The sequence below is a fragment of the Ambystoma mexicanum genome, chromosome 1q (genome assembly GCF_040938575.1).
Source record: "Ambystoma mexicanum isolate Mex_15411 chromosome 1q, UKY_AmexF1_1, whole genome shotgun sequence".
In the NCBI taxonomy this organism is placed as follows: Eukaryota; Metazoa; Chordata; class Amphibia; order Caudata; family Ambystomatidae; genus Ambystoma; species Ambystoma mexicanum.
The window spans coordinates 1,527,133,954-1,527,158,548 of NC_090922.1; the positions used below are offsets into that span (position 1 = coordinate 1,527,133,954).

At 47.2% G+C, this 24,595-nt stretch overlaps 1 protein-coding gene across 1 annotated transcript in view; it reads right to left on the reverse strand.

The window, feature by feature from the left end:
- Nucleotides 1-24,595, reverse strand: part of MPL (MPL proto-oncogene, thrombopoietin receptor) — a 301,040-nt gene that overhangs the window by 93,602 nt on the left and 182,843 nt on the right. The window contains exons 8-9 of the mRNA XM_069642442.1: nucleotides 10,893-11,035; nucleotides 1,518-1,677 (exon numbers count right to left, since the gene is read on the reverse strand). Of these exons, the coding sequence (XP_069498543.1) occupies nucleotides 1,518-1,677; nucleotides 10,893-11,035 (303 nt within the window). The remainder of the gene's footprint in view (nucleotides 1-1,517; nucleotides 1,678-10,892; nucleotides 11,036-24,595) is intronic.

Sequence of the window (24,595 nt, forward strand, 5' to 3'; positions counted from 1 at the left end):
CCATCCTCCATCCAACCATTCCAATATTCATGCAAATATGCCATCCTCCATCCAACCATGCCACCCTCCATCCAACCATGCCAGCCCCCAAGCAACCAAGCTATACTCCATCCAACCATGCCATCCTCCATGCAACCATGCCATCCTCCATGAAATTATACCATCCTCCATCCAACCCTGCCATCCTCCACCAAACCATGCATCTTCCATGCAATCATGTCATCCTCTATTCAGCCCCGCCATCCCCTATCCAAACCCTACCATCCTCCATCCAACAATGCCATCCTCCATGCAACCATTCAATCCTCATCCAACCCTGCCATTCTCCATCCAACCATGCCATCCTCCATGCAGCCATGCCATCCTCATCCAACCATGCCAACCTCCATGCAATTATGCCATCCTCCATCCAACCCCGGCATCCTACATCCAACCATGCCATCCTCCATGCAACCATGCCATCCTCATCCAACCCTGTCATCCTCCATCCAACCATGCCATCCTCCATGCAACCATGCCATCCTCATCCAACCATGCCATCGTTCGTCCAACCATTCCATCCTTCATGCAATCATGCCATCTCCATCCAATCATGCCATCCTCCATGCAACCATGACATCCTCCATCCAACCATTCTATTCTCCATTCAACCACGCCATGATCCAATCAACCATGCCATCCTCAATCCAACCCCACCATCCTCCATGCAATCATGCCATCATCCATCCAACCACGCCTTCCTCCATCAACCATGACATCCTCAATGCAATTATGCCATCATCCATCCAACCCGCCACCCTCCATCAAACAATGCCATCCTCCATCCAACCATGCCATCCTCCATGCAATCATGCCATATCCATCCAACCTTGCCATCCTCCATGCAACCATGCCATCCTCCATCCAACCACTCCATCCTCCATGCAACGATGCCATCCTCCATGCAACCCCACCATTCTCCACCCAACCATGCCATCCTCCATGCAACCATCCCATCCTCCATCAACAATGTCATCCTCCATCCAACCACTCCATCCTCCATCCAACCATGCCAACCTACGCTGTGTTCTCCCTATTGTATCGGCCAATGTTCACTATTCCTTCTTGTGTTTCTGTCGCGTCCCTTTCCTGCCAGCGCGCTGTGAAGCACACGTACCTCTGAATGTGGCCCTTACATGCATCATACAGATAAATCAATATGAAGCCTGAACATGGGGCAGGGGTGGGCATGATGCCCTCAGAGGAGCTGGACAGAGCGTCACATGGTACATGCAGGTAACATGTCTAGCTCTCTTCCATGACTGCTGGGCATGTTGTGGCAAGGTGTCAGAGTAACCTGGGCATGGTGCGTGATTATTTTGGAAGGGGGTTTCTTTGAGGGGTGCGCCTAGAAATGCGCTGCTCTTGGCGCCATTAGTGCATTTCACCAGCATGCACGGCGCCTTAGCATAGCCCACAGCACAGCTGCCAACAGGGGCTCATCATGGGGCACCCCAGGGCTCGGCTGCAGGACTCACCACGGAAAGAAGGCAGGCTCACGGGCAGAGCTTCGGACCAGGCGCTCCAGAACCCCCAAAACAGCTTTCCATTCGGCTTCGCTCGGATCTGTACCCAATAATGCGTTCCAAAGCGAAGGTCCAGAGAGGCGCTGCTCACTGGATTATGAACGCGTAAGATCTGCACAATGAAGAGATGCATAAAACACACAGTGCAAAGGTGAGAGGTTAGAGGTCAGCACAAGTGAAAACAAGTCATTTAAAAAAATGTTTTATATATTGTGTTATGGATTACAAAAAAAGAAAATTGTAAAACCTTTCACTTATAATATTATATATACACATTATTAAACAGTTGATGGCAATAATGTGAAAATTAAAATTAAACAAACACAAAACCAACTAAACAATGTACATAAAAAAGCAATAAAAGCAATAAAAAACAAATTCATGAAAACAGCTAGAAGAAATCAATATAGGTCAAGGATCAATGGGGTTTTTTTGCCCCACGTAAAACGTGACCAGAGCAAGTCCCCCAAAAAGTCTGAACTATTCGAGGCTAGCTCCTGGAAGTATAAGCTTCTGATGCTCGCCGGAGCAGGACAGAGAGTGACCAAGTGTCTCAAGGTCTCCGGAGTAGTGAGACACCCACATGCAGGGCATGTCAAGGTTTCTCTCAAGGTCTCCGGAGTAGTGAGACGCCCACATGGGCAGCACATTGAGGTTTGCCTCAAGGTCTCCGGAGTAGTGAGACGCCCACATGTGTAGCACATTGAGGTTTGCCTCAAGGTCTCCTAGGGAGACCCTCACATGCGCAGTACATTGAGGTTTGCCTCAAGGTCTCCGGAGTAGTCAGACACCCACATGCGTAGCACGTTGACATTTGCCTCCAGGTCTCTGGAGTAGTGAGACACTCACATGTGCAGCACGTTGAGGTTTGCCTCAAGGTCTCCAGAGTAGTGAGACACCCACATGAGTGGCATTTTTAGGTTTGCCTGAAGGTCTCCTAGTGAGACACCCACATGCGCGGCACATAGAGGTTTGCCTCAATGTCTCCGGAGTAGTGAGTCACCCACATGCATAGCACGTTGACCTTTGCCTGAAGGTCTCTGGAGTAGTGAGACGCCCACATGGACAGCACGTTGAGGTTTGCCTCAAGGTCTCCAGAGTAGTGAGACACCCACATGCGCGGCACGTTGATGTTTGCCTCAAGGTCTCCTAGTGAGACACCCACATGCGTGGCACGTTCAGGTTTGTGTCAAGGTCCCCAGAGTAGTGAGACACCCACATGCGCGGCACATTGATGTTTGCCTCAAGGTCTCTGGAGTAGTGAGACACTCACATGTGCCGCACGTTGAGGTTTGCCTCAAGGTCTCCAGAGTAGTGAGACACCCACATGTGCAGCATGTTGAGGGTTGCCTCAAGGTCTCCTAGTGAGACACCCACATGAGCGGCACATTGAGGTTTGTCTCAAGGTACCCAGAGTAGTGAGACACCCACATGCGCGGCACGTTGATGTTTGCCTCAAGGTCTCCTAGTGAGACACTCACATGCGCAGCACGTTGAGGTTTGCCTTAAGGTCGCTGGAGTAGTGAGACACTCACATGTGCAGCACGTTGAGGTTTGCCTCAAGGTCTCCAGAGTAGTGAGACACCCACATGTGCAGCATGTTGAGGGTTGCCTCAAGGTCTCCTAGTGAGACACCCACATGAGCGGCACATTGAGGTTTGTCTCAAGGTACCCAGAGTAGTGAGACACCCACATGCGCGGCACGTTGATGTTTGCCTCAAGGTCTCCTAGTGAGACACTCACATGCGCAGCACGTTGAGGTTTGCCTTAAGGTCTCTGGAGTAGTGAGACACTCACATGTGCAGCACGTTGAGGTTTGCCTCAAGGTCTCCAGAGTAGTGAGACACCCACATGTGCAGCATGTTGAGGGTTGCCTCAAGGTCTCCTAGTGAGACACCCACATGCGCGGCACATTCAGGTTTGCGTCAAGGTCCCCAGAGTAGTGAGACACCCACATGCAAGACACGTTGATGTTTGCCTCAAGGTCTCCTAGTGAGACACCCACATGCGTGGCACGTTGAGGTTTGCCTCAAGGTCTCTGGAGTAGTGAGACACTCACATTTGCAGCACGTTGAGGTTTGCCTCAAGGTCTGCAGAGTAGTGAAACACTCACATGTGCAGCACGTTGAGGTTTGCCTCAAGGTCTCCAGAGTAGTGAGACACCCACATGTGCGGCATGTTGAGGTTTGCCTCAAGGTCTCCTAGTGAGACACCCACATGTGCGGCACATTGAGGTTTGCGTCAAGGTACCCAGAGTAGTGAGACACCCACATGCGCCACATGTTGATGTTTGCCTCAAGGTCTCCTAGTGAGACACCCACATGCGCGGCACATTCAGGTTTGCGTCAAGGTCCCCAGAGTAGTGAGACATCCACATGCAAGGCATGTTGATGTTTGCCTCAAGGTCTCCTAGTGAGACACTCACATGCGCGGCACATTGAGGTTTGCCTCACGGTCTCTGGAGTAGTGAGACACTCACGTGTGCAGCACATTGAGGTTTGCCTGAAGATCTCCTAGTGAGACACCCACATGCGTGGCACGTTCAGGTTTGTGTCAAGGTCCCCAGAGTAGTGAGACACCCACATGCGCGGCACGTTGATGTTTGCCTCAAGGTCTCTGGAATAGTGAGACACTCACATGTGCCGCACGTTGAGGTTTGCCTCAAGGTCTCCAGAGTAGTGAGACACCCACATGTGCAGCATGTTGAGGGTTGCCTCAAGGTCTCCTAGTGAGACACCCACATGAGCGGCACATTGAGGTTTGTCTCAAGGTACCCAGAGTAGTGAGACACCCACATGCGCGGCACGTTGATGTTTGCCTCAAGGTCTCCTAGTGAGACACTCACATGCGCAGCACGTTGACATTTGCCTCAAGGTCTCTGGAGTAGTGAGACACTCACATTTGCAGCACGTTGAGGTTTGCCTCAAGGTCTCCAGAGTAGTGAGACACCCACATGTGCGGCATTTTGAGGTTTGCCTCAAGGTCTCCTAGTTAGACACCCACATGCACGGCACGTTGAGGTTTGTTGTTGCAGCTTTGTTCACTGGCTAATACACCCCAAAGTAGGTAGCTGGTTGAGATGAAAGTGTAAATACATAGTACAAGCCTTAATGCCTGGGAAAAGCTGGAGGTACTTGGGAAGGGCTCCTTTTGTAATGGACTCCTGTGCATACTCTGTATAGCTGGAAAAGCAAGTAAGCATATCAACAGTCTCACACCAATCCTGCCTAAACAATTTGAACTTAGTCGTGGCTGGGCGGTTTATGAGTTCCTCTTCTGAAGTGCCTGGAAACACTTGTGTACAGGCGCGTTATAAATGCCACATCATAGCAGGTCAAGAGGACGTAAGATCTAAGAGGTCTGTATTTGTATTTGTATTTATTTATTTATATTGCGCAGCCTGCCCACAGGCATCAGGGCGCATGTTTGGAAGGGTTACAATGAGAAGTTACAGAAAGGCAGTTACAGGAAGGCAGTTACATATTACAAAGTATAAATATACAGAGGGCAAAGAAATATACATATATTTACAAGGTAGTTAGTCGTCCCAATATATACAGAGGTGATAGGATTGGTACAGCATGCAGTGAGTGTTTACAAAAAGGAGGCTGAAGCTTCGTCTTGCTCATAAAGACATTGTTTTGCTCTATTTTTGAAGGATTGAAGGGAGGGGATATTCCTGACATCATTGGGTAGTGAGTTCCAGAGCTTAGCTGCCAGGACTGGGAAGCTCGAGTCTCTGGCAGTCTGGAGCCTGAAGCTAGGAATGATGAGTGTATTAGCTTGTGCAGATCTTAGAGGTCTGTGGGCTGTGTGTTGTGTGAAGCGCTCTGACAGGTAGGCCGGTGCAGCGTTGTTCTGTGCTTTGTAATTAAGAACCAGTGTTTTGAGGGCAATGCGCCGTGAAATGGGGAGCCATCGTAAGTTGCGTCTAATGGAGGAGATGTGGGTGCGCCTAGGTATGTTAAGAGCAGCCCTGATGGCGTTATTCTGGGTTACCTGAAGTTTGTCCATGTTTTTTTGACTAGTTCCCAGGTAAAGGGCATTGCAGTAATCCATTTTGGATAAGATGAGAGTTCTGGCAAGGATCAAGCAATTGTCCATAGATAAGAAGGGGCGGCAAGCAGTGATTAAATTGCACGTGTGCGCAGATGCTGAAACTACTGAGTTGGTTTGTCTAGTGAGAGAGAGGGTCGCGTCTAGATAAATACTGAGTGTTTTAGTGACCTTGGTGACCTTGATAATGTTACCATCAATGATGAAGGCATCATATTTGCTGTCAAGTTTTGCAAGTTTGGATTGAGAACCTAGGATGAGTAGCTCAGTTTTCTCATCGTTTAGGCAGAGACCGTGGTGGGCAATCCACGCCTGGATGACGGAGTAGACTGCATTGAGAGCTTTGACGTCAGTTACATAGTCACCAGTGATAGGGATGAGTATCTGGGTGTCATCCGCATAATTTGTGTAGGTGACACCCAGATGGTCAAGAATATCAAAGAGTGGTTTAGTAAAGACATTGTAGAGCGTAGGTGATACGCGTGGGACTCCGCAAGGGACATGCGCTGGGTCAGCCGCGGCAAGAGGTGAGAAGACTCTCATGGATCTGTTGGCAAGGAATGAGCTTATCCAAGAGGTGGCTGCATCAGAGAAGTGGGCGGCCGTTTTGAGATGCTGGCAAAGGATTTGGTGGTCCACCAGATCGAAGGCGGCGGATAGATCTAAGAGGAGTAAGAGCGCTTGTTTGCCCTTGTCTTTTAGATCCTCAATTTGTGTTTTTAGATCTAATAGAGCTGTCTCAGTGCCGTGTCTCGGTCGGAAACCAGATTGCCTGAGTCCTAATAAGTTATTTTTGTCAAGATAATCTTTAATTTGGAGATATGCAGCACGGTCCAGGATTTTTAGGAGGTAAGGTACCGTGGTGATGGGCCTATAGTTGGTGGGATTACTAGGGTCTAAGTTAGGTTTTTTGATTAAGGGGATTACCCAAGCATCCTTGAGGTTATTTGGTACTATGCCAGATTTAAAAGAGGAGTTGATGAAGGAGGTTATAAAGGGAGCGAGCTCAGGCGCTGCTTCCTTTATGATTGGTGCTGGGCAGGCGTCGCCTTGACAATTAGAAGGTTTTAGCTTCTTGATGATAATTTCCACTTCCCTAGTGGTAAGCGGTGAGAAGCTAAAAGGTTTGAATGGATGAATGGGGGATGAGATGTTGGAGGGTTGGGGGTTCCCTGCTGAGTCATGGAGATGGGTTTTTTTAGTGTTAATTTTAGCTTGGAGTGTCGTGATTTTGTTGAGTAATGCTTTTTGTATGTTGGCGCACCATTCAGTGTCAGGGGTACAGGTGTTAATGGGGGCGGCTGGGGACTCTAATTCCTTCAGAATTCTAAAGAGTTCCTTAGTATTGGATTGAGCTTGTGCGATCCTGTTGTTATAGACTTCTTTTTTTGCCGCTAGTATGGCTTCTTTGTAAGAGAGGGTGATGGATAGAAGGTTAATTTTATTTACTGGCGTAGGTGAGTTTCTCCAGAGAGACTCAGCTTTACGTTTATCTTTGCGAAGTTCTCGTAGAAGTGGGGTGAACCAGGGGTTGAGATGGTTGCGTGATTTTTCTTTGTGCTGTTTAAGTGGGGCAATGGAATCCAAGGCTTTTAACAAAGCTCGATTGTAGGTGTCCACCAGAACGGTAGGGTCAGCACAGGTTGTGGAGACCGAATGTAATAGTGATAGGATGAGTGGGAGTAGTTTCTCAGTTGTGATATCCTTCTTGTTACGAGTAAGTGTGGGTGGCGCCGTACAAGGTTTATCCATAGATGGGCAAGAATTGATGGAAAATGTTATTTTGTGATGGTCGGACCATGCACATGATAGCACCAAGATTAAGTTTAGTGCACAATTCATGTCAGAAACCCAATCCAGTGTACGTCCTTTCATATGGGTAGGTACGTTGACATGCTGGGTGAAGCCAAAGTCAGATAGTACATTGGCTAGGTCACCGGCTTTAGTGTCATTCGTGTCCAAATAGCCTAGATTAAGGTCACCAAGAATGATAATTTGGGATTTAGGCTTGGTGCTGGATGCTAGGATAGAAGAGATATCTTCTACGAATGTGGACGTAGGACCAGGTGGCCGATAGATGAGGTGCACTGAGGCGGTGTGATTAGGTGAGATTGGGAGTTTGATCGAGAGTAGTTTAGCAGAGGGCAGCTGATGACTGTTAGCGACTCTTAGGTTCAGAGAGCTGTTGAATATAAATGCTAATCCACCCCCCTTAGTTTGATTGGTGTCCCTATCACACCTGATGATGGAGTAGTTATCAGGAATGGAGAGGGTCAGGGCAGGGCCAGATGCCGCATGTAACCAGGTTTCTGTAATAGCCAGAAAGTCAAGGTTTTCAGTCACAATGAAGTCAGCGATGTCTAGCGCGTGAGCGGAAACAGAGCGGGCGTTAATGAGTGCCCCTTTGAGTTTAGCTTGGGTCTTGGGAGTGTTGGCTGGGGAGGCTTCAACCGATAGTGGGGTATCTGGGGTGTGGGTTAAGTTGGCCGAATTGTCCCTGATGTCTGTGTTCAGGTGGTAGGACCAGTGGTGACATCTGGTTGCTAATCTTTGGTTCCGGACTGGAGTGGCACAAGGTTTGCTCCGTCGGCTTGGGGATAGGCAACTGAGTAAGCGTAGTGGTGAGGGTTCATCTGTGGTGAATTTGGACCTGGCAGTGTTAGCCAAGGATGAAGTATAATCGTGAGGAGAGATGCCGTTCCGTGATGAGAGATGTGTGTTTGAGGAGTAGTGGAAGCGAGAGCAAAGCCTGGCATTCCCGATGAGCGTATGGCATGGTTGGTTCGGGGTGGGTTTGGTGGTGAAGTGTTGTAGCCACAAGACTGGCTCATTTAGGTATGGATTGTGCAATATTGTGTTGCAAGATGGAGGTGAGCACGATAGGGTTGAAGTAGTTGTGGTAGCTGGACTAAGGTGCGAGGCCATAGTGGATACAGGTTGTAGTGAGATTGAGGCCAGAAAGGTAAACAATGAAACGAGGTGATGCGAGTGCAGATGGGCGCACCTAAGGGTGATGAAGTTAGGTAAAGAGTACAGTAGGTAGATAATCCATGTGCAATACATAATTAATAATAGTGTCGCACAATGTAATGTGGGGAGCTGGTGGGTAGAGGGTGACGCAGTGGGGGGCTGACAGCTTGGCATAATAATGCAGGCAGTAGGTCCTGGGTGTAACTTTGTGTTGGGTTTATGGTGATTTGGGCATATCGTGGCAGTGAGTGTCGGATGGTTACCATAAACCTTAAAGCCCAGCAACAAAGGAGGCATGGTGTTTAAAAATGCCTATTTGGTACGTGCAAATGCTAGAGTGATCGGCGATGACTATTCAGACAATCGAGTATGGCATAATGGCGATGAATATCTAGCAATACATACTAGTGCTACGTTGACCAACGCGTAAAGTTCAGGCTCAGCAGAGTAACTAAGAGTGAAGGCAGTGCATAGGGGGGCTGAACTTAATAGGAAGTAAGGTCATGCAGTGCTTACACGGCTGAGATGACCAAGGAAGAGTATCACATTTTGGTAGCGGTAAATGCAGCACATGGAAATTACAACATGATTAGCGTGGGTGAATAGAAAGGCTGCAGTAAGTACGGCCGGGTAAGTCACTTGAAAAGTGCGTGCAAGTTCAGAAGAGTCAACAGCACATGGTGCGCGGATAGCGGGATCAGCTGGGCGTGGTAGGGAACTTACCCCAACAAGACTCCTGGCGCAGGTGGTAGGCACCAGAGATCCGCATCCGATGGAAAATCTAGGACCCAAGCTCATTTAGCTCTCAATAAGCGGCCTTTGAATATGGGCGTGTAGAAATCACCAGCTTGCAGCGCCCATCAGCGAACAGGAGGCAAACAGGGCCTTTCTCCTGGCCTTCCTCCGACGGCTTCCGCCTACCGGTGGTGCTTGCTGGGTAAAATGCAGGCTGGTAGCTTAGCAACTGGGTCGAGCCTCGTCGTGGGCCCAAGTCGCGCCGGCCATTTTGGACTGGCCCGCGCTTCGTAAATGTTTCTGAACCAGCTGTTCTTCGGCCGATCAGCTGTGCAGAGAGCAAACGAAGCGGTCGCTTGCTTCGTGGATCATGTGATGGTGCGCCTCTAATTTGGCTGGAGTACATTCTGTGATCAAGAAGCTGCCAGCCAATAACTGGGGCTCAAGAAACCGACGTTACACAAACTCCTTCTTCTCATCCTTCTGAGTTGGGCCCCAGAGCACATGAGTATTCAATCGATCCATTGCCCGTGGGTGTAGTGGCATCCGAGGGCATTGGCGGAGGTGCACTTGTGTTTGAATGCACGTCTGTTTTTTGTGTATGTGATTATGTATTAAGAGCTCACATTTCGCACACGTTGCATACGAGTGTTTACTGTAATGTGTGTGTGCATGCGTCTGTGTGGTGTGCATGCAGGTGCACAGTGCACTGCAGCTGAGGCAAGGCCCTTTTTTTACTATTGGGGAAAATGGCATGGATGCATGAAAAACTCATTCAAGCAAACTTTCTGTGGATTTTGATGTATTTATGCTACTCTTAGGTTTTCCCGCACAAAGCGATCACCATATGGGCCTCATTACGAGTTTGGCGGTATTCTGGTAGTAAATCCACCGGAAATACTGCCCAGTGGAGTCACTGTTACCGCCACTTGGTCTGACAGAATTACAGCCGGATCACAAGTGGCGGCGGTGCAGTTAATCCCCATTTTCTGAGAGTCCATTGGATTTTTATGGTGCAAAGTAGGAGGATTTAACTCCATCATGAAGCTGGGGCTACATCTCCCACTACAGGGCCATATTCGTAGTATGGCATGTGGAAAAAGTGGCAGCAATTCCATTACCACAAATTTTTCCGGCAGCGCCATACTTGTAATGCGACCCATGGCTGTAAATTTGTTTCATGTGGTTTCCCACTCTCTGCAGGGAATCTGAACGGCTCCTGGGATCAGTATCTCAATGCGGACAGAGGGGCAGGGGTCCTTGCAGACTTGACCTGCTTTTCAGCACATGATAAGAGCAGGCAGACTCCATAGGGATCCATTGTAACGATGGCCACTATTAATGTTCACCGCACATCACCGCGTACGCATACAATGTTTATCAAAGTAGTTTCTGCGGCTGAGCCACTGCTAGGCCTGGTAACCCGGGTGACCATGCCTTCCTAGGCCTAGCATTGCATCACGCAACGGGTATTCAAAAGACCCTGCACCAGGCAAACGCTAGGGGTTGGGCTCTTCCTGCCGTATTTCCCGCCATCAGCTAAACGAGCAGCGAGCTCTGCTTTACCTTCCAGTCTGAGGTGCCCCGCTCAGCATACCGGATCTCGTAGGTCATGTGGCCTTCCAGCAGCGTCAGCGGCGTTTCCCAGTTCAGTGTCAGCTGACCATCGCTCACGTTGCTGCTTAAGATCTGAGGGGCAGGGGTGCGCACTGCGGGTACAAAACAATAGCCTTTCATCAGCACACAAGGCCCAAGACGGCTCGGCACCAGGAACAGCAAAACTTCATTCCACAAACGTCAAGTGATGGGTTTCAATATAATCAAAGGACACCACATCAAAAGTAAGGCCCACTTTGCAAAAGTAACATTACTCACATCTCCTAAAGCAAAGTAGAGCTCACAGAAATAAAATAAATCTCACATACAATAAAGCACATCCTATTGGCTTACCGGGCAGCAAGGATAATGTGGAGCGAGACAATGCCAAGCACCACAGGTTCAAATCCCGGGTCTGCGCTCAGAGACTGGTCTCTGGCATTAAGCGCGTTATGAAAAACAGATTCATAATTCAAAACTCAAACAAAAAAGTACATCCTCAAAGCATTTATCTTGTTAAATCAAAAATGCCTTTCACTAAAAATTCCCAATCCTAAAACGTTTGATTATGATTAGTTATTTATAAGACGCTTAATACCCTGAGTTTTCTAAGCACAGACCTGGGATTCGAACCTGTGTTGCTCTGTGTCGTCTTGCTTCCAATGCGAGCACGTTGCAGCTGAGCTATCCTCCCGTTTCATCTCACTGAGCAAAATAGTATATATGGTAGCATGGAAGAAGGCTAGATAATTATTGATTTTGGCGCTCTTTGGTGGCTCTTGTGCCACCTATGTGCCAAATTCATTGCTACAGGGAAAAGATAAAGAAAAGATGCTTTTAAGTAGAACACTTAAGTTGGCTTGGCAATGGGTAATGCTTGAAGCATGAATTAGCCTCCTATTCGAATCCACCCTTTCCTTCTCTCCTCACATATCTGACGTTTCTAAGAAGTCACACTACCAACTGCACCTCCTCAGAGGTATTCTTCCTTTCCTCTCCTCCCCCCAGAAGCTCACTGTCTCCCGAGCCCTGGTTCTCTCTAAGCTGGACTACTGCAACAGCCTCTTTCTAAATCTGCCTGCTTCTACTGTCCGCCCTCTGCATCTCATTCAGAACAGGACTGCGAGACTTGTCCTTGGCCTCAAGTCCAGGGACCGTATCTCTCCAGGACTGAAATCGCTACACTGGCTCCCAGTGGATACGAGGATTACGTTCAAAACCCTCTGCATTGTTCACAAGGCCTTCTGGGGCCTGAGGCCAAAATACCTTCAACTCTCTCTTCCTAAATATCTTCCTTCTCGAGCTCTTCGCTCATCCGCCTCCAACTCCCTCAGGGTCAGCTGCTTCTCCAAGCAACGAGTTGGGGGTAGATCTCCCTCCGCATCAGGGGCCTCCCTCTGGAACAGCCTTCCTGCCTCCCTGAAACTTGAGGAGAACCATCTCCGGTTCTGGAAGCACCTCAAAACCTGTTACGCTCACCTGGTTCCCACGGGGACGTCGATCTGGACCGGCGTGGTGCCACGTAGAGCCGAGATGACTGACTGGACACCCCCACTTACTTTGTTTGTCGGCTCGTATGAATATCTTTCTGATGGTTTAGAAAGGTGGGCTCTCCATCCTGCATTGAGCGCAGGGGCGCGTAGACGACCAGTTACTTCACTGGTGTGGAGGAATTGGTGAGTTCCAGTATTGACTCTAGGATCCAATAGTTTGTAAGAGTTCAAATGTCTGATCTTCACTCTTTCCGATTCCTTGTAGGTTGCCAACTTAGCCACCATGAAGAGTCCAAAGGGCAGTTAGTGAGAGTCAGGTAAGTCTATAGTGGTTTCCCCTTAGGGGGTGGGGTGCGGCGGTGAGGCAGAGTTAACTGCGCCGACCCGAGATGAGGTGAGTACCCCCCGTGGTAATCCGGTAAGTCTTTGGGGGTAGTTTGTATTGCCCTTTTGCATTCCCGTGCTCACCTGGCTTTTCTTGTCCCCTTAGATATCGGAGAGCGGTGTGGAAATGCAGAGTCTGCGATGGAGTGAGGAAAAGCTGCACTGGATGGTGAGTGCAGCGCGGTGCTGCGAGGTGCGTGACGATGCGCGTGCGATGACTCCTTCTTCAAGATCGACGGCGCGATGGATCAAGAATTCAGGTAAGGTTTCAAGTTTGAACCTCTTCTCCTTCTTTCTTTTCGTTTCCAGGTGGTCCAGGACTGAAGCGGGCGTGGCTGAAGACTGGAAGATGCTGGAGGCACAGTGAGCATTACGCTGCTGAATGCAGAATAACGCGAAGCACGTGTGGCTGTCCGGGCGTGGTTTAAATAGCCTAGGAAGAAGTCCCAGGTAAGTATTCTTCCACAGCCCCCACCCGAGAAAAAAGTAGTCCCTTAGGTAAAATAGTCCCTCCTAAGTCCCATTTGGCTTGTGGCTTTGTGCAGCATGGTCTGCACCAGGTGAGTATGCAGCATGGTCTGCATTAGGTACGTTTTCTGTAATGAGCCTGGCGCCCATGGCGCCAGGACTGACTTTATCCTTATGAGCCTGGCACCATAGGCACCAGGACTGCACCCAAACAGCCCCTAACTGGGGTTTTTGGGCATGCTTCAAATTGCATGATGCCTGCTTCCGGGGTTGCTGGGCCTGGTCTGGCTTCCTGGGGGCAGGCATCATGACAGCACTCCCCCTCAAGGCCCCTCCTAAAGTCGTTCTTCCCCCTGGCCTTGGTTTGTTAGGAAATTCTCGGTGGAACCTCTTCACTAATTGAGGTGCATGCACGTGGTCACTAGGTTCCCAAGACCTTTCCTGAGGACCGGAGCCTTTCCAGTCGATTAGATAAAAGAGTTTTGATCTCACTTTTTTTGAGTCCAAGATGCTCTTAACCTCAAATTCGGGCTCTCCGTCTATGAGGATGGGGTCCAGAGGTTTGGTTAGTCTTGTTCCGGTTGTACTGGCTTCAAAAGGGATACGTGAAAAACGGGATGAATCCGCATATGAGCAGGTAGGTCCAACTTGACAGCCACCGGGTTAATGATGGCCTTGATGGAGCAAGGTCCTAAATACCTAGGGTTAAAGGTCCGTGTTCCCTTGAGTGGGATGTGCTTAGTGGCCAACCATACTTGGTCCCCTATCTGGTATTGCGGTGCTTCACTCCTGTGCAGATCCGCATCTTTCTTGTATTTTTCCTTGGCCTTTCGCAAATGTGCAGTTGCTTCTTTAAAGGCTTGTGTAATAACAGCGTGGAGATGGTCCACCGCAGGCATCTCCAAGCATTGGGGCGAATCAAGGTCTGCGGTTCAAGGATGGTGTCCATAGATGGTAAAAAAAGGACTTTGCCCAGTTCCCGAGTGTACGGAATTATTGTACGCATACTCGGCAATCCAAAGAATGTCTTTCCAAGAGCCCTCAGACTGATGTAGCATACAACGCAAGTACTGCTCAAGAGTCTGGTTGGTCCTCTCTGTTTGACCGTCGGTCTGAGGGTGGTGACTGGTGGAAAGCCTAACATCTATCTGCGCCAGTTGGCAACATTTTCTCCAAAAATGCGAAATGAATTGACTGCCCCGGTCCGAAATCAACACGGATGGAAAGCCGTGTAGGCGAACAATGTTTTCAAGGAACTCTTTGGCCAGGACTAAAGCTGAAGGTATCCCTTTTAAAGGAATAAAGTGGGGGATTTTGGAAAAAAGGTCCACAATAACTAAAATGGTGTTAAAGCCATTGCACGGGGGTAGATCTGTTATAAAGCCTAATGACAAGGTATGCCAAGGAGTGGGTGGGATATCCAAAGGTTGCAATAGTCCAGCAGGTCTTTTCTTTTGACTTTTATTTTGGGCGCAAATGCCACAAGACATGACAAACAATTTAATGTCTTTGCGCCACGTGGGCCACCAGAATTGTTTCTTAATTTTGGCTTCAGTTTTTGCAATACCAGGATGTCCTTCCAGTAAGGTATCATGGTACCGGGAAATGACAAGTTCTTGTAGTTCCTTTTGTGGCAGAAATAGCCGGCCTTGGTAATAAAGTAAATCATCGGTGACAGAATACTCTGGACCTTTCTTGGCCCAGTCCTGTAAGGCAACTGAATCAAAGAGCTGGTGGATCTTTTCTTGAATGTCCTCCAGTGAATGTATGGACGTCAGGCCAAGGATCCTTTGTTCGGGAATTATGGGTACAGGTTCTAAGGCTATTTCTGTTACTCCCATTCCAATTCGGGACAAGGCGTCTGCTTTACCATTTTTACAACCTGGTCGATAGGTTATTACAAAATTAAACTCGGCGAAGAATAATGCCCAACGGAGTTGACGCGAAGATTGGGCCTTAGCTGTCTTTAGTTATTGCAAGTTTCGGTGATCAGTGACGACCGTGATGGTATATCTGGCACCCAGCAGATAGTGCCGCCAAGCCTTGAAGGCGGACGTGATGGTTAACAGCTCCTTCTTGGTAATGGTATAGTTTAAATCGGGAGCCGAAAACTTCCTTGACCAGAATGCCACTGGATGAAGCTGGTTAGTTTCGGGATCCCTTTGGGAGAGCACTGCTCCCATGGCTGAACTGGATGCATCCGTTTCTACTATGTATGGAAGCTCAGGGCGCGGGTGTCTTAATACAGGTGCAGATGTGAATTTTGCTTTTAACTCTTGGAAGGCGTTTTCAGCTTCCTCTGTCCACACAAAGCGTTTATTCTTTCACAATAGCGTAGTAATGGGATGCACAATGTGTGAGAAGTCCGGGATAAACCTGCGGTAGAAATTGGCAAAGCCAAGCATGCTTTGGATGCCTTTGACTGAAGTTGGAGAAGGCCAATTAAAAATTGCGTCCACCTTGCGTGTATCCATCCTGATTCCTCTCAGGGTCAGAATAAATCCAAGGAATTCCACTTCCGTAGTGTGAAAGACGCACTTTTCCAGTTTAGCATATAGTTTATGCTGGCGTAACTTCTCTAGGACTGCTCGGACGTGTTTTACATGCTCAGATTCTGATAAAGAGTATACTAAGATGTCGTCGATGTAAACGACCACACAAACGTCGATAAGCTCTCGGAGGACATCATTCATGAAGAATTGGAAGGCTGCTGGTGCATTGCATAGTCCGAAAGGCATCACCTGGTACTCAAATAATCCGTACTTGGTGCGAAAAGCAGTCTTCCATTCATCTCCCTCTTTGACACTTACCAGATGATATGCCCCCCGAAGGTCTAGTTTAGTGTATATACGAGCGTCCTTCACCTGGTCTAGTAGTTCTGGGATCAAAGGCAGTGGGTATCGATTCTTGATGGTTATCTGATTCAGAGCGCGGTAGTCTATGCATGTTCTAAGGTCGCCTTCCTTTTTTGGTACGAAGAACAAAGCTGAAGATGCAGGGGACTTGGACGGGCGAATGAAACCATTAGCAAGGTACTGGTCAAGGTACTGGCGCAAGTGGAGATTTTCGGGTTCCGTAAGGGCATAGATTCTGCTGCAAGGTGGTTGTGCTCCCGGTACAAGATCTATTTGACAATCATACGATCTGTGAGGTGGTTAAGTGTTTGCCTGTTCCTTTTGGAAGACATCCTGAAAGTCTTGGTATTCAGCAGGTAATTGCGTGGCAGCTGGGATTACTGGGGCCAGGACTGAGTTTTGAGTTTTCTTAGAGTAGCAGGTGTGAGCACATTCTGGGAAGGTTAGTCTCTTCTCTCGCCAATCAATGCAGGGATTATGTTTTTCTAACCAAGGTATTCCCAGTATTAGTTGGAACTGTGGGGCCTTGATCAAATCAAACACAATAACCTCTTGGTGCCCATCTTGACCCAGCAATGTCATTTCTGCAGTGGAATGAGTTACGGGCACAGAGACAATTTCCGTTCCATCCACTGTGGTGACGACATCGGCAGTGGTCTTTCGGATGAGAGATAGATTCATCCTGGAAGCCAATTCACAGTCCAAATAGTTTCCTATGGCTCCACTATCAACGTACGCCTTTACCGCGTGCATGCGTGATGGTTGCTCTGGATCTACAAGGACCATGGGTATGGTAAAATGCGAAGTCAGAGTGTCCTTCTTTAGGCTCGCAAGCGGACCTCTACACTTGCCGGGCTTGATCGTTTCCCGAGTCAGGTTCTAAATGGCTTTCGACTGCTGCTCCTATAGTTTTCTTGGGTGGTTTTACTGGGCAGTTCCGAAGGAACGGGGGGTCATGGAGGCTAATTCAAGATCTGAGGCCAATAAACAATATTGTTGAGGCCGAGTTCCCTCTTTTCCCGAACCCATCTACAATTTTATGTAATATACCTGTTGAAGCAAAATATTTCACAGTGATTGACCTGAAAAATGCATTTTTCTCAATCCCGTTGCGCCGTGACTCACAAGATCAGACGTCATTCACGTTCAGACAAATACGTCTGAAAAGCACGAGGCTGCCACAGGGATACTGTGAGTCTCCTTCTATTTTCAACAGAGTCCTGCAGATGGCCTTGAGCAATATTGCACTAGAAAGTGTTGTCCTGCAATATGTAGATGACATCTTAATTTGCAGCACCACAGAAGAACAATGCAGGCACGATTCTGTTCAGCTATTGACTGTACTGGCTGAGAAAGGATATAAAGTTGACAAAGAAAAGTTACAATATTGTCAACAAGAAGTGCTGTACAAAGGCCACTGATCTCACATGAGGGAAAGAAAGTGACCCCAAAGAGTTTGCTGAACTCAAAAGAGCCATTTGCACAGCACCAGTTTTAGGGATCCCCAATTATGCAAAGGAATTCTACCTGTTTTCACACACAAATGGCAGCCTTATGACGGCAGTACTCACACAGAGAACCACGTTGGGGTACAAGCCCCTGGCATACTATAGTGGGAACTTGGACCCAGTTATGAAGGGTCATTTCCCGTGCGAACAAAGTTTAGCTACCGCAGCGTTCGTCATAGAGAAGGCTACAACCATTGCAATGGGATGCTCAATGACGTTGTACGTCAAGCACTCGCTATTTGCCATTCTAGAGAAACCAAAGGGTACATTGACATCTCAGAGAGCTTCTGCTTATGAAGTGATCATATCAAATCCATCGATTTAAATAGTCCGATGTAAGATCGTGAACCCAGCTATGTTCATAGCAGAGCCGGTCAATGAAGGAGAGCCCACAAATGACTGCGCAAATTATGAAGACTTCTATGATGAAATCCCCAGGGTGAAAGAAAATGCCTTGGCAGAAGGAGAGATGGCCTTTATTGACGGGTCTTCGCGGATCGACCAAAATGACGGCCAAAGTTACATAGGTGTTGCTGTGATAAAACACACAACGAATGGAGAGTTTCGAGTGCTTCTTAGTGCACGAATATCATCTCTTTTTTCAGCACAAGCTGCAGAATTATTGGCGTTAATACTCGCCATTGAGAATCATGCAGACCAGGAAGTAACGGTGTTCAGTGACTGCGCCTATGTGACGTCAACAGTGCACGCAGGCTTAGCGCGATAGAAAAGGAGGGGCTACCTCCAAGCAGACAGCACACCGGTGCAGCACGCATCCTTGGTGGACAGGCTGATCAAGGCACTGTGGCTCCCAGTGGGAATAGCGGTTGTGAAATGTGCGCCCACACGAAGGGGACAGATTTTTATCTCACGCGGGTATCAAGCAGCAGACACGGAAGCCAAGCGTATGGCATCCAAAAGCGAAACCATCATGGAAGTGGAAGTTATCCATGCCAACGAGCGAATGATGGTTACACGAACTGCACCTGAAAGTTACAGTAATTTGGGGCAAACACAGCTAATGGAACTTCAAACGGGGAGGCACCACAGGAAGAGAATAACCTGTGGAGACGTTGAGGGTGTTCTTTAAACCCCTCTGACAGCTTGTGGTGAGAAGACAGCACTGGTAAACCAGTAATGGCTGTAGCCCTATTAAAAATAGCGCTTGAGCAGTTATATTACCCGGCGCACATGACAAAAGAGAATCTAGCAGCAACGCTCGCTGAAGACTGGTTCACACCAAATTTAGCTGAGCACGTTGCATTCTTAATAGTGAACTGTATAATTTGCCAGCAATCCACAGCTGGGCACACATTAAAAATAATGAGAGGAGTCATCCCGAGGCTAAATGGGCCTTTTCAGCACTTACATGTCAATTACATCGACATGATTCAAGTATGTAACTGGTACAGATACTTAATTGTTGTGGTGTGTCCATTCTCTAGATGGATTGAGGCAGGTCCATGTACATACCCAGACTCTACCTGTGCGGCCAATTGTTTTGTGAGAGAAGTGTTTCCCAGGTGGGGGGTGTCCGAGGTCATGAGGTCAGATAATGGCCCTCATGCTGTCAATGCAGTGTTCGAGCACAAGTTCTTGTCCGCATATCATCCATAAGGTAATGGGATCTGTGAGAAGCTCAACAGCTTGTTAAAGGAAAGGATAGCCAAGTTGAAGCTTACTCTAAAGAAGGGATGGTTGCCCTACCTTCCACTGGCACTGTGTGCACTTCAGAACCAACCTGGGTCCGACCATCATCTTACGCCACATGAGATAGCCACAGGAAGAAGAATGAGAACTCCTCTGACACCCCGAGATAGAACTAGATGTGATGCCCAGTCAACAGAAGAGGAAAAGGTGGGACGAGGTAAGGTTCAATGGTCCTTTTACAGTGGAGGACTGCACTCCATCCGAAGTAAAACTACAAGGCAGGAGAGCTTGGATTATTTTTCTCGGCGATATAAAACCCTACATCGGAGAAGGGCCCCTGACTGCACCCCAGCGAGAGGAATTGACGAGCGACGGGGAAGAACCGCAGCACGTGCAGACGTGATCCATGACGCGGAAGAAGGATGCATGACCAGCCAGACAAAGAACTTTTTGCAAATTGTGGCTTAAATTGAACACTTCCTCTAAGCAAAAAAGAGGATAAGAACATAAAAATCAGACACCCTGTTGCAGGGTGAAGAGGAAAATTGCACACACAAGCCACAACACAGTCTGATGAATTTGAACTTTGGACTGAGACACACTTAAGCCTTGAGAAAAGAGTATGCCAAATTTTGACTCAGGACACGTACATTGGAAGCAAATACAGTAGCCCAATTCATTTAATACTAAGACAATATTCAGAATCACGTATGGTGTCCCACAGTAGAGATATCACAAAGGATATACTAACCTATTTTCATCTAGTGCTAAGATATCAAACCCGTCATTGGTAGGGTGGCCCAACAGTGCCACTGACTTTCTACAAGATTACGAAAACGAAAAGACAATAAGACAACTCCTCACTGTCATTGACGAACAATTTCTCCTACTCCCTGAGTACAGTGAGAAAGAATCAAATGTTCCCAACACAGGCGGAAATAGATGAGCTCATCAACACACTGTTCTTTCGCATAATCGAAGACTGTCCAACTCTTATTGGGAGAACAACAGATACACTCACATTCCTCAGGACCCAGCAAATACAGAACATTTAAGCCATCTTTTAAATAAAATCATAATTCTCGTTGCTCTCCATGTGACCAGACAGTGCAGACATTGTTCACATTTAGGAGAAAACATATAATCCTGAACCCCATCAGGACAGGACGGATATCCCTGTCACCAGAAGACACCAGACCTGCCCATAATGTTCTCTTTCGCCTAGTCACTGACTTTCCAGAGCTAGTGGGGAGACCAATCAAAGTTGACGTCCTCACTTTCATCAGAGACCCAGCTAATATTGTGCAGATGGGAATGCTCTTACACAGAATCATACTCCAAGTGGAACTTTCTAACCATCAGAGGAGCTATCTGAGGAGATTCTAAGAGCCTTCCACCAAGGGACAGATCAAGGAAGCGGTGCCAAGAACTCCACGTGTCATATTTGTTGTTATTTTTGTCCCTAATCCTTCATACTGATCAACGTACACTATGTCCTCAGGACTTATGCAAATCCGAGGAGTGGATTGGGAGCTCACCTATTTTGAACATGCACAGTAAAGGGACTCACTAAAATGTTATTTTATTTCTGATTTTTCCCATAGTCTAGCAAAGGGACTGTATCCTGATAAAAGAGACAATTTGTAACCCGCGAGAGGGGGGACACTTGTGGAGTACCAGACACTCTTAAAACACAGAAACAATAAACACTGACATTTGTTGAATGATCGAGATGGGGGTTCAGAGCAGCAATCTGGTCCTCCCACAAGAAGAGAGGCACCCCCGCTTCTCTGGAAGAAAATGCTTTGCCTGACCTACAGGGGCATAATGTACCAATGCATCATATTCATTATAAAATTTCAATTTCAGTGCACCCACCTAATGATGAACGCATGAAACCCACAAAAGCACCCAGACCTTACATAGTCATTCTAGTCCCTAGAGGATCTGATGGTGGAGTGAATGACCCTGAAATGGATGTAATTAGCAATGATACACACACACTTATGGTAACGAACGAAAAGAAAAGCCGAAGACAGGGTCAGCAAGGGGTGAATGAAGTAACATCACTGACAACTACACGCACACAAACACTGAATGCACACGAAACAGGCCTAGTATCAAGGACTGCAGAAACATAAACCAAAGCAGCAGAGAGGAAGAGACTGCCTGCCATAACAAACTCCACAGCAGATGTTGTGAGAAAACAAGAATTAAAGCAAAAACCAACAGAAGCAGTTATATCAGAAACTCTTAAGAAAACAAGAACCAACACTGAGAAACTCTCTGCACAGAGACAACTGATAGTAGACTCATTAGTTCTGCACATCGCCAGAGCAAGGGAACTACAAGAGGAACTGAAGAACAAAATCGCAGAGACTGTATTACCAAGCATATACATTCCAACGCAAGGGAAGAGTACCAGTTCTACAATACAACCATACACCAGACCAGTGTCAGGCCGGTTGGCATGGGCATTTGTAACCAGCAGGATAAAGATGTATGAGGAGAGGGAAAGAGCTATCAGGCTCTCGTCCACTCAAATGGCGCAGATGAGGAGGCCCGCACCATGGACCAGGATCCCTGAGAATCCTCCAGCAAGGAAAAGCCATACAAATTCATTAAGGGATATAGTCATAGCCAACTACAGGAAAACATTAAGAATCAAGAGAAGTATGCATGGAGATGACAATGAACTAAACGACTACCTGGACAGCACAGCACATCTGGGAAACAACATTTGGTAGCAGCACATGAAAGAAGTTGGAAGACGAAGTTCAGAAGGGGAATGTTTTGTTTGCACACTCCTACCATACAGCATGGGGAAGTCCAAGATCTTCGTAGCTGTAGAAATCGATGTCCAGACAGCACACTGTATGTCGCACCTAGCAATGTACAAGACCAGAGGCCAGTTCATGGGTAGTGATGCCGTTCTGAAATGGGCAACTGAAGCAACTGATCCAAATGAAGACAATTATGTCCAGGACATAAAGACAAGAAACAATGGAAAGACGAAACACATTGTGATCAGATATGAGAAGCCTGGCATTAAAGGAGCAGAGATCAGAAGAGAAGCAAACCAGAAGCTAAATGTCCAAGGAAAACTCCAGAAGAAGCTCAGAAATGGAAGAATCGAGGCCAAAAGCAAACTTGGGGAACAGTGCATTCACTAGAGGGATGGGAGAAATGAGTAGTGATATGCCGAGCATGGATGGTCTTCGGTCACTACGAGCCAACCATGTACATAGTGTGAAATGGATGCAAGCTATTATGGCCAAAACTTGCAAAACAACTTACATGGGTCGAAGACAGAGGAGGACCCTTACAGATAGTGCCACTAGAAAGCCCAAAGTACTGTTTCAGAAACAATGGCACAAGGAAGATGGCAGAGAATCAGAACTGTGGACGAGTTTTTGATGCTACAGGAATGGTACATGGAACTGCAGTGATTATGGATCATTATTGGGTGTGGGGATCCAAAGCATACATCAGACTGCCAAGAGACTGGGGAGGCATATGCACGATAGTGAACCTCCACGTTCCAGCATTGGTGATCCCGAAAAAGTGACCTGAATATTGACAGTTTCCCAAAAGCAGATGCTCACCTGAGGAAGAAGAGATATGTGGAACTGATAACTCATATGAAAAGAGAGAATTACTTCTCTGCTAAATTAGAAGAAGCTTTTGATGCATTCCCATATGAACACAGGGTGTTCAGCCTCACCTCATCAGTGTTTGCAACAATTTTCATGCCAAGATTCCAAGTTGGAGCAAATACTAAATGGTTACAGATACCCAGATGGGAGTTACTGCAGACAATCAACACCACAATAAAATGATTCAATGCAATAAAGGAAGAGTTAAGAGCCATCCGACTGATGACTCTCCAGAACAGATATGTGATTAACATGATCACAGCCAAGAATGGAGGAGTTTGTGCAAACATAGGAGAATCATGTTGCACATTTATACCTTCTCACGACGAGGAAAATGGAACCTTAACAGAAGCCATAGGTATGCTGACGAAGTTACAGAACCAGATGATCGACAAAACTAACAAAGCTGATGATGACAGCTGATTTTGATCACTATTCTCTTGAATCCCACAATGGATGGCAGACATATTCAAGTTTCTAGGAGCCCTGCTAGTGATGATATTACTAGGATTTTGTGTTATCAAGATAATAATCTCGCAATGCCAGAAAACTGCGAAGAAAGCCATAGGGATGAAGATCATGAATGATGTCAAGCCAGAATGGAAGCCCAAAGACCTGACTGATGAAGAAATAAGAGACATTGTGAAGGCCAGCAGGCACGTGCCAGAAGGTACAAAGTTTCTCTATCCCAGGAAGCACAGAAACTATGTGGGAGGATAGGTTTACTGTAGCCCAAATGGACAATGTCAACTAATGACATAGAATAAAGACGAACATGTAAGGACATCAGGAAGCCTGAAAGGAGTAATAAAAATATGGACTCTAAAGAGACACTTCTTCAAACCATCATGTATAGATCCAGAAGATGAAGAAGGAATGAACCCAGGCGATGGAGTGAAGATAAATATAGAAGAATCGAGTGAATTGCATCCAAAGGAGGAGGTGAAAGTGGTTGATGAATTGCCCAGAGGGGGGAGTGTAGAGGAGGTCCCAAATAAAACCCGCACTCCATCGCCCATTTTGTAGTGCCAGGAACATTCACACCAAAATATGTGACATATGATGAGCAAATAAACGAGCAGTGAGCCGCAGTAGCACTCTGCCCAGTACCCATCAGAAGAGCAACACCTCTTGAAGTACCAATAACCAGACAACCATGGACAGGAAGGTATCCATTGAGCAATCCCTACCAACAAATGAGACGAAATGAAGATTGCCTAAGTACCGTCCCGGAAGAAAATAAAAAGGTCTTAATGGAAGACGAATGGTGACGTCACGAGAGCCCGGACGAACTCACAGATAGAACAAATGACGAACCAAGAATGACACAAGGAGACGAAACACCATGAGAAAAGAGATCGTGAGCATAAAGTAATAGAAAGCTATCAAAGCGTAAGAGAGTTAAGCAAGATGATGATATTCAACCAGCTAACGCCTGTACATATGCTTGAAACCACAAGAAAGATAAGAAAACAGTACGGCTTGCTGTGCTAAGTCGAAGAATAGCACGGCAAGTGCCATTGTTCATAATCTACCTCAAAACGAAGCACATTATTATAAGTGTGATTCCACTTTACAAGAAAAGGAGAATCAACTCAGGTTACTAGAGGCCAAACAAGACAAGATTCATATTCTAGCAAAATTTGAAGAGACGGCTGA